Source organism: Lactuca sativa, chromosome 2, assembly GCF_002870075.4.
Source record: "Lactuca sativa cultivar Salinas chromosome 2, Lsat_Salinas_v11, whole genome shotgun sequence".
Taxonomy (NCBI): Eukaryota; Viridiplantae; Streptophyta; class Magnoliopsida; order Asterales; family Asteraceae; genus Lactuca; species Lactuca sativa.
The window spans coordinates 199,334,450-199,343,740 of record NC_056624.2 but is presented as its reverse complement, the minus strand read 5'-3'; the positions used below and the strand labels follow the sequence as shown (position 1 = coordinate 199,343,740).

General features: G+C 38.2%; 1 protein-coding gene and 1 long non-coding RNA gene across 2 annotated transcripts; one reads left to right on the top strand and one right to left on the bottom strand.

Annotated features, from left to right (window-relative positions):
• The first annotated feature begins 203 nt into the window (after positions 1 to 203).
• LOC111915019 (pleiotropic drug resistance protein 2) lies at positions 204 to 6,909 on the top strand. The gene is made up of 18 exons (XM_023910724.3): positions 204 to 810; positions 893 to 1,013; positions 1,087 to 1,175; positions 1,250 to 1,625; positions 1,711 to 1,801; positions 2,110 to 3,010; positions 3,102 to 3,262; positions 3,404 to 3,507; positions 3,584 to 3,749; positions 3,842 to 4,008; positions 4,097 to 4,429; positions 4,817 to 5,107; positions 5,190 to 5,273; positions 5,350 to 5,483; positions 5,559 to 5,786; positions 5,863 to 6,034; positions 6,117 to 6,371; positions 6,453 to 6,909. The coding sequence occupies exons 1-18, from the start codon at positions 422 to 424 to the stop codon at positions 6,720 to 6,722; spliced, it is 4,332 nt and encodes a 1,443-aa protein (XP_023766492.2). The 5' UTR covers positions 204 to 421; the 3' UTR covers positions 6,723 to 6,909.
• On the bottom strand, positions 5,262 to 6,577 carry LOC128132234 (uncharacterized). The gene is made up of 2 exons (XR_008230364.1): positions 6,440 to 6,577; positions 5,262 to 5,765 (listed from the first exon to the last, which is right to left on the bottom strand). It is a non-coding gene; the product is annotated as an uncharacterized LOC128132234 (long non-coding RNA).
• Positions 6,910 to 9,291: the final 2,382 nt, after the last annotated feature.

Below are 9,291 nucleotides of genomic sequence, written 5' to 3'. Positions count from 1 at the left end.
GTACCACATATGAAACATGTCTTTTTTTAGTTATTGCATTGTAATAATCATTATAATAAACCTCACTATGTACTACGTAGGATACGTACTATATTTCAATTTATACATATTTTAGCATAATACACTTAAATATTTATGACGACGCCTATGATGTAAAGAAAGGTATCCATAGTCATGAAAAGCAAATTGCAGAAAATCACAAAAAGACGCAAGCTATTATCCAGATATCCATGATTGTCGCCGAAGTCAAACCCAGCTTTTATAAACATTAAATTCTGACCCTTTTCGTCATTGCATTCCATGAATAGTAAATCAGATCTCTCTTCCACACCCACCACTAGATTATAGATATTTCCAAAACCATGTAAATCACTTAATCTCATAATAATAAAACTCAATTTCTGCAGTTTGATTGGTGAAGATGCAGGCGGCAGCGCTCGCCGGAGATGATCTGGCGAGGTCAATGAGTTTTTCATCTTCCGGTAGGAGGAGCTGGGCTTCCGCTAGTATCAGGGAGGCTTTCTCGGCGGCACCAGGAGGCGGTGATCATGCTTTTGCCACAAGTGGACGCCACGAACACGACGATGAAGAAGAACTCAAATGGGCTGCAATCGAGAGGCTCCCTACATACGACAGATTAAAGAAAGGAATCTTGAAGCAAGTTCTTGATAATGGACAAATTGTTCATCAAGAAATCGATATCACAACTCTTGGACCTCAAGATAAGAAACTACTTATGGAGAGCATACTCAAAGTAGTAGAAGAAGATAATGAAAAGTTTCTAAATAGAGTTCGAGCTAGAACCGATAGGTGAAATTAAAACCTGTATAAGTGAGTTGTATTAAATTTTAAATTTAATTAATAAATAGTAATATTACTATGTTTTAAACAGGGTCGGGATTGATATTCCAAAGATCCAAGTACGCTACAAGAACTTGTCGATCGAAGGAGACATTCATGTCGGGTCCAGAGCTCTTCCTACTTTACTAAACGCCACCATCAATACCTTGGAGGTTAGTATGCTGATTTTTAGTACTTCATAAAAATCGATACTTTCTAAACTTTTACTCCATTTGTTATGGATAGGGACTTCTTCGATTCTTTAAGCTTGTTCCATCCAAGAAAAAAGTGATCAAAATCTTATGTGATGTGAGTGGGATTGTGAGGCCATCAAGGTACGTTTGGCGCCAATTTTAAACATCAGGAAGCGATTAATTTTTTATTTTATTTTACTGAATTTTCATTCTAGGATGACGTTACTTCTTGGACCTCCTGGTTCTGGAAAGACGACATTGCTGAGGGCACTTGCCGGAGTACTGGATTCAGATCTCAGAGTCGCCGGAGAAGTTACTTACTGTGGCCACCGGATGTCGGAGTTTATTCCTCAGAGGACTTGTGCGTATATTAGTCAACATGACGTCCATCATGGTGAGATGACAGTTAGGGAGACGTTTGATTTTGCTGGGCGGTGTCTAGGTGTAGGAACCAGGTACGACCTCCTGGAAGAACTTTCACGACGTGAGAAAGAAGAAGGGATTAAACCAGACCCGGAAATCGACGCTTTCATGAAAGCGACTGCAATATCTGGTCAAGAATCTAGTTTGGCCACAGATTATGTTTTAAAGGTTTATCTCAAACTCTTTGTTTTTTTGTTCAAAATTCTATTTAGTTTAATGGCAACATTAGTTAATTTGAACAAAATGCATACAGATTCTTGGATTAGATATTTGTGCTGATACCATGGTAGGTGATGAGATGAGAAGAGGAATCTCCGGTGGACAGAAAAAACGTGTCACTACCGGTATTATTTCATGTTCGCGTGTCTCTATATGCTTGGGCCATTGTTTAGGCACCAAGAGACCAACTATAAGACAACTTTAGACACTCATAATTCATATATACACAATTTCCAAAATCTAACTCGCCTATTTTCTACAACCAAAACCAATTGTGTCCAGGGTTCAAAGTCCGTTTAGGACGTAGCTGAAATTACAATTAGTTAGATTTGCCGTTCAAAAAAAAAAAAAAAAAAAAACTATTTCTACACTCTAAGCTTTCAAACGAGTTGATAACTTGAAACAATATTTTTTTTTCTTTTTCTAATTTCAGGAGAGATGTTGGTTGGGCCTGCAAAGGTGTTCTTCATGGACGAAATTTCAACAGGTTTAGACAGTTCAACAACTTTTCAAATCGTCAAATACATGAAACAACTGGTTCACATAATGGATGTAACCATGATCATTTCCCTTCTTCAACCCGCACCAGAAACATTTGAACTATTTGACGACATCATACTCCTCTCTGAAGGTCAAATCGTCTACCAAGGCCCACGTGAAGACATTCTTGATTTCTTCTCAAGTGCAGGATTCAAATGCCCAGAAAGAAAAGGAGTTGCAGATTTTTTGCAAGAAGTCACTTCAAGAAAAGACCAACAACAGTACTGGTTCAAAACAAACGAACCATACCATTACATTTCTGTATCTGAATTCAGTCTGCTTTTCAGCCAGTTTGCAACCGGTGAGCGCCTTTATGATGATCTTGCCATTCGTTATAACAAAACCCAAATGCATCCACCTACTTTGGTGACTAAGAAGTATGGTATTTCAAACATGGAGCTCCTTAAAGCAAACTTAGCAAGAGAATGGTTACTGATGAAACGTAATGCTTTCTTGTACATATTCAAGACGACTCAGATTACTATTATGTCGGTTATTACTTTCACAGTGTTCTTTAGAACCGAAATGAAGAGTGGTAGCCTTGAAGATGGTAGGAAGTTTTTTGGTGCTCTGTTCTTCAGTCTTCTGAATGTAATGTTTAATGGGGCTGCTGAGCTGGCGACTACGGTTATGAGGCTGCCTGTGTTCTTCAAACAGAGGGATTCGTTGTTTTACCCTGCATGGGCATTTGCAATACCCATATGGATCATGAAGATTCCTATATCAATCATGGAGTCAGTAATATGGATTGTTCTAACATATTACACTATAGGGTTTGCTCCTGCTGCTAAAAGGTAAGCAATTAAATATTTTCTGAAACTAAGTGAGATTGAAACTTGAATGAATATAACATGATTGATGTTTCCCTATTTGAATATTTATCAGGTTTTTCCGGCAGCTTTTGGCTTATATTGGCCTACATCAAATGGCTTTGTCTCTTTTCCGTTTCATTGCTGTACTTGGAAGAACACAAGTAGTTGCAAATGCTCTTGCCACCTTTTCATTGCTATTGGTTTTTGTACTCGGTGGATTCATTGTTGCAAAAGGTATATATATATATATATATATATATATATATATATATATATATATATATATATATATATATATATATATATATCCCAGCTATTGTTTTTACTTTTCTGTACTCAATTGAGAATGTTTGTAATTTATCTTGTTTCTTGTAGATGACATTGACCCATGGATGATATGGGGATATTACATTTCCCCAATGATGTATGGACAAAATGCTATTGTGATAAATGAGTTTTTAGATGATAGATGGAGCACTGTAAGCTTCATTTCAAAAGTATATATTTTTTGTCCATGCATGTTTCTGAAATAAATAGCTTTCACTTGTATGACAGCCGAACCCTGATCCACGAATTAGTGAACCAACTGTTGGGAAGGTTCTTCTCAAGTCAAGGGGAATGTTCACAACCGATTATATGTTTTGGGTTTGTGTAATTGCACTCTTCGGATTTTCACTTATATTTAACCTCTTCTTTGTGTTAGCTCTGACATATTTGAACCGTAAGACTGTCCTTTCTGTTTATTTGTTTAATCTTTTGTTATCTGCAAGAGTTCTTGTTGCATCTTATAAACAATTTCGATCCTATATCCAGCTCTTGGGGATTCAAAAACTGTTGTTCTGACAGAAGATCAGCAGAATCAGAAGCACCCACAAATAGAAATGGCAGGAAGAAACATCGTTAAGAAGGGAATGGTGCTCCCATTTCAGCCACTCTCACTAGCATTTAATCATGTCAATTACTATGTAGCCATGCCTGCTGTAAGTGCCGGTTATAACAAGATTCAGAAACATGATTTCCTCGGATAATCTGTGAAAGAATGACATAAATATTTGACAAATTTATCAGGAAATGAAAACACAAGGAATCGAAGAGGATCGTCTGCAACTCCTACAAGATGTCAGTGGCACATTCCGCCCAGGCATTCTGACAGCTTTGGTTGGAATCAGTGGGGCAGGAAAGACGACATTGATGGATGTGTTAGCTGGGAGAAAGACTAATGGGTATATTGAAGGAAGTATCAGCATCTCTGGTTACCCTAAAAAACAAGAAACATTTGCTCGTGTCAGTGGATACTGTGAACAAAACGACATCCATTCTCCCCATGTCACTGTTTATGAGTCCCTTGTGTACTCTGCCTGGTTACGCCTTGCTCCAGACATAACCACGGAAACAAGCCAGGTAATAAATTTTCTACTTTTCACAACTTTTACCATTTTACCCCCAGCACGTTTATATCTTCATAGAAACAAATACACTATGGGAGTTCAATTCCAATGTGGATTTGGATTCTAGTGGAATTAGCAGTATAGGGCAGTTCAGCAGGGACGGACGCAGGAATACATAGTAGGTGTTGCCGGGATGAATAGATGTTGCGGATACATGAAAAATAGTTTAAAAAAATCGAAAAATTGAAATTTTTTACACTGCAGCCAGAAAAATTAGGGGTTGCCGGTGCCACACTGGGAACCCCTTAAAACTGTCCCTGCAGTTCAGATGTTGCTCGAAGAATAACCCTAAAACCTTTGATCATTACTCTAAACATACCAACAACTACATGTCTTTTAGTTGTTTGTGGAAGAAATCATGGATTTGGTGGAACTGAACCCGTTAAGGAATGCAATAGTTGGGCTTCCAGGAGTAGATGGTCTTTCAACAGAACAAAGAAAGAGGCTGACAATAGCAGTAGAATTGGTTGCAAATCCATCAATCATCTTCATGGATGAGCCGACATCAGGCCTTGATGCAAGAGCTGCTGCCATTGTCATGCGTACCGTTAGAAACACGGTCGACACCGGTCGTACAGTCGTCTGCACGATTCACCAACCGAGTATCGACATTTTCGAGGCTTTTGACGAGGTTAGTCATCTAAATTTGAAGTGCTTGGTTTCCATTTCTTGGATTCAATGTTCTTTAAAACTTACTTCACATGTTATTACAGCTATTGTTGATGAAAAGAGGTGGGCAGGTCACTTACACCGGACCTCTTGGGCACCATTCTAACAAGCTAATAGAATATTTTGAAGTGAGTGCATCCTTACTTTTCATGCTCCCGTTCATACAACAAAAAAAAAATATAATAACTCGAACAAACTTGTCAGTCTATTCCAGGAGTTAACAAAATCAAAGAAGGTCAAAATCCGGCCACATGGATGCTCGAAGTTAGTTCTTCAACAGTTGAAGCTCAACTTGGTGTTGATTTTGCAAATATTTATGTCAACTCTGATCTTTATAAGTATGAATCTAGAATCCCTAAGCATCAACTTTTCACATTCTACCAAGTGTCTTACTAATAGGTTATGTTGAATAGGAGGAACCAAGAGCTCATTAAGGTGCTCAGTACACCAGTAACAGGGTCCCATGACCTTTACTTCCCTACAAAGTACTCTCAATCCTTTTGGACACAATGCATGGCTTGTTTATGGAAACAACACTGGTCTTACTGGAGGCATCCACAATATAATGTTGTTCGGTTCTTCATGACGACAGTGATTGGCATTCTCTTTGGATTGATTTTCTGGGACAAAGGCCAAAAAACGTAAGATATTTGAAATCAAACACATCATTTTCAAATTAAGAATATAATTCTAGAAGATTTTGTGTCGTTTTGACAGTGACAAACAACAAGATGTAATGAATCTGATGGGAGCTATGTATGCTGCTGTACTTTTTCTTGGTGGGACAAACACTTCAGCTGTACAGTCTGTGGTGTCTATAGAAAGAACGGTTTTCTACCGTGAGAAAGCGGCAGGAATGTATTCAGCAATCCCTTACGCATTTGCTCAAGTACAATAAAATTGTTTTCACTTTTTCTGTTTCTTTTTAGTTTTTATGGAAAACTGAAACTAGATCATTATTTTGGCTGAAGGTTGCTATTGAGGTGGTTTATGTAGGCATACAGACGATCATATACAGTCTTCTGATTTACTCCATGATTGGGTTCCAGTGGTCAGCAGACAAGTTTCTATGGTTCTACTTTTACATATTCATGTGCTTTGTCTATTTTACATTATACGGGATGATGCTTGTAGCCCTCACTCCAAATTATCAGATTGCAGCCATTACGATGTCGTTCTTCCTTAGTTTCTGGAACTTGTTTTCTGGTTTCATGATCCCCAGAACGGTATGACAACTAATCTAGAGTGATACTTAATTAGAATGAATTACATTACAAAATCTAACAAAACTAACCTGAACTTTGCAGGAAATACCGATCTGGTGGAGGTGGTATTACTGGGGTTCACCGGTGTCGTGGACTTTATACGGTCTGATCACATCTCAACTTGGTCAAAACGAAAGCCTCCTAGAGGTTCTAGACCAGAATTCTATTACAGTTAAGGAATTCATTAAAGAATTTCTAGGGTTTGAGTATGATTTTCTCGGATACGTTGCTTTGGCTCATGTGGGTTGGGTCGTTCTCTTTTGCGTTGTCTTTGCCTACGGCATCAAGTTTCTGAACTTCCAACGAAGATAAGGAAATCAACGAAGATGTAAATGTGTTTAATTAATCATAGAAAATATAAATACTTTTATCAAACCTCATAAATCGCGCCGTATGTATAATGCAATTTACAACAATAGTGGTGTTGATTGTAATTTTGGTAAACCGCATTATGCTTGCGGTTTTTTTTTTTCATTAGAAAACTACCGTCCAAACCTCATTGCACCGCCTCATATGCTTGATATTGTAATATGTTATAATGATGACTTAATTTGAAAGTAAGAAAGGATAGAACATTTAAATTATGTTTTATATTGATCATTAATTATGCAAATATGAAGAAAGCGGTACACAATTTCATAAACTAGACTTTCAGAATGAGAATGGAGTATTCGACTAAACTAACCACATGACCTAGGTTGAAATTAAGAATGCCAAGAAATGTTGTTGGAATTATATATGGGTTAATTTCAATCTAGTCCTACAAACTTTTCCCATTTGTTTTAAAGAATCGTTCCTTTTTTTTTTTTTTTTTTTTTTGGCTTTGTAAGGGTATAAACTCAAATCTTTTTGGGTTAAATGGTCATTTTCAAAAACCTGAAGGGTAACTGCTTTCTCATTAAAATGGGTCCACATGAATTTTGACTATCTAGTTGGCATCTTGACTTTGACTCTTTCCCACTCTCACTTTATCTCTCAGGGACTCAAACATACACATAAACACACACCACCATTGAAAAAAAAATCAAACTACCAAAGCATATTTTTGAAAGCATCGTTCCATCGTCTTTAACATCTAAAACAAAAACACCCGGTAAGAAGATGAACCAAAAGATGTAAGCTGCAAGTACATAGATCTTAACCTCCTTCATCATCAAAATATTGAATCTTGAAAATGGGTTTTGTTTATTTGATGCTTTTTGAATGGAAAAAGCTTGTAGGTTCAGCAGTGAAGTTGATCTTGGCAAGTTTCTTGGCAGCACATATGTCATTTTAGATGCTTATCGATTTCACACGACTCCTTCTGGGATCAAAGTTTTGGCTTTCAGCTGTTTACTTGATTACATAGACTACACGTCCGTTTTTGGAATTGAGAGTTCGATCTTGTGTCATCAGAAAACCACAAAGTCTTGGACTTCATTTCCACAAAAGTCAACCCCAAATTCTCCATTACAAACCTATGGTCTCTTTGCTCCTCGCCGCTAATAACCTCCCAATCACAACCCCACAAACCCAAACCTTCCCCGCCTCTTTAAAGGTTGTAATCAAGCTTATATCTTGAAGTTTTATCGGTGCTCAACAATTTTCAAACTTCCCGTCATGGATTCCGTTGATAAGACACTGAAAGCTGGGCAGTGATTCCGACGACCACCACCATGTCACTCCCATCTCTGATCATCTAATCCTGTTTTCCGACGAGGTGTTTGCTATAGATTTGAAATCCATCAGAGCACAATCTCTTTTGTGACTGTTTCATTTTCGTGAGGTTGATTCAGGTCGTCTCTCTAGTGGTTCTCAGAGATATGTAAGGCAATTGAAGGACGGAAACAAAGGGGGAGACTGAGGAGAAATTAACGATGGTGAGTTATATGGAGACGATGAAATAAAAACAAGGCCTTATGTCATACGTACCTGGCCCAAGGCCTAAAATGGCCCAAAAGGGCTTCAGGTGAGTACGCTCGTCATACTGGACCTTCACCGAATGGGGACACGGGCTAAACCGTTATGTTGTGTGTACCTAGAGGGTAGGCCCATCGTACTAGTTAGCTGCCCAAAAATGGTTATTATGCTCTTAATTCTTTTCGTCCAACTCAGAGAACTCATCCTAAGGAACATCTTAACTTATAAAGTCGACAACTTGATGCCTTTGCATGACTCAAAGAAGCCCAAAACCGAACTCTAACCGCCTAACTTTATATCATGAACAACAACTCAAGCATGATCGAACCAAAGCCACCAAGATACGATTTTTATGCATTAGGGAGCTTAGAAACATCAAGAAATGCTAACCTAAGCTTCTGAAGTAACTTTTACTCATAATAATCAACCCATGGGACCAAAATATGCCAAAACCTTAAGTTAAACTAGATCTAAGCAATGAACCATAAAGGTTGAGATTCTATACCTCTAGAAGGATGATCAAGATGAACAAGGTCTGGATCTACAAGCTCAAAGCAAACCAACACTTCTCCAATGAGCTCCTTCTTCTTCAGTATGCACCAAAAGCACACCAAATCACTCAAATGGCTCAAGAAACTCACAAATAGGGCTAGGGTTTCGAGGCGACTTCTTTAGAGGATGGAGGCCGAAGATAAGACCGGCCACAAGAGAGATAATGAGGTTTTATAGGGTCCAAACCCTAAAATTTAGGGTTTGCCTCTGCCACGAGTACGCCCAACGTACTTTAGGTACACCCAACGTACTCCAGGTATGCCCAACATACTCTAGGGAAATCGCGACCACGTTTTAATGAGTTACGCCTGGCATAACTATTAATTACGCCCAACGTAATGACCTTTCATGCAATAATCAACTATTTAAAAAAAAAACTTAAGAAGTTTACCTGGGAACCGGGCGTTACAGTTTGAGCATAAAAGGTTTG

Excerpts from the sequence above, each read along its gene's own strand:
- LOC111915019 (XM_023910724.3), top strand. The coding sequence starts at position 422 with ATGCAGGCGGCAGCGCTCGCCGGAGATGATCTGGCGAGGTCAATGAGT. Across the intron at positions 5,108-5,189 it reads TTTTCGAGGCTTTTGACGAG|CTATTGTTGATGAAAAGAGG; the intron begins GTTAGTCATCTA and ends ATGTTATTACAG. Across the intron at positions 6,372-6,452 it reads GTTTCATGATCCCCAGAACG|GAAATACCGATCTGGTGGAG; the intron begins GTATGACAACTA and ends TGAACTTTGCAG.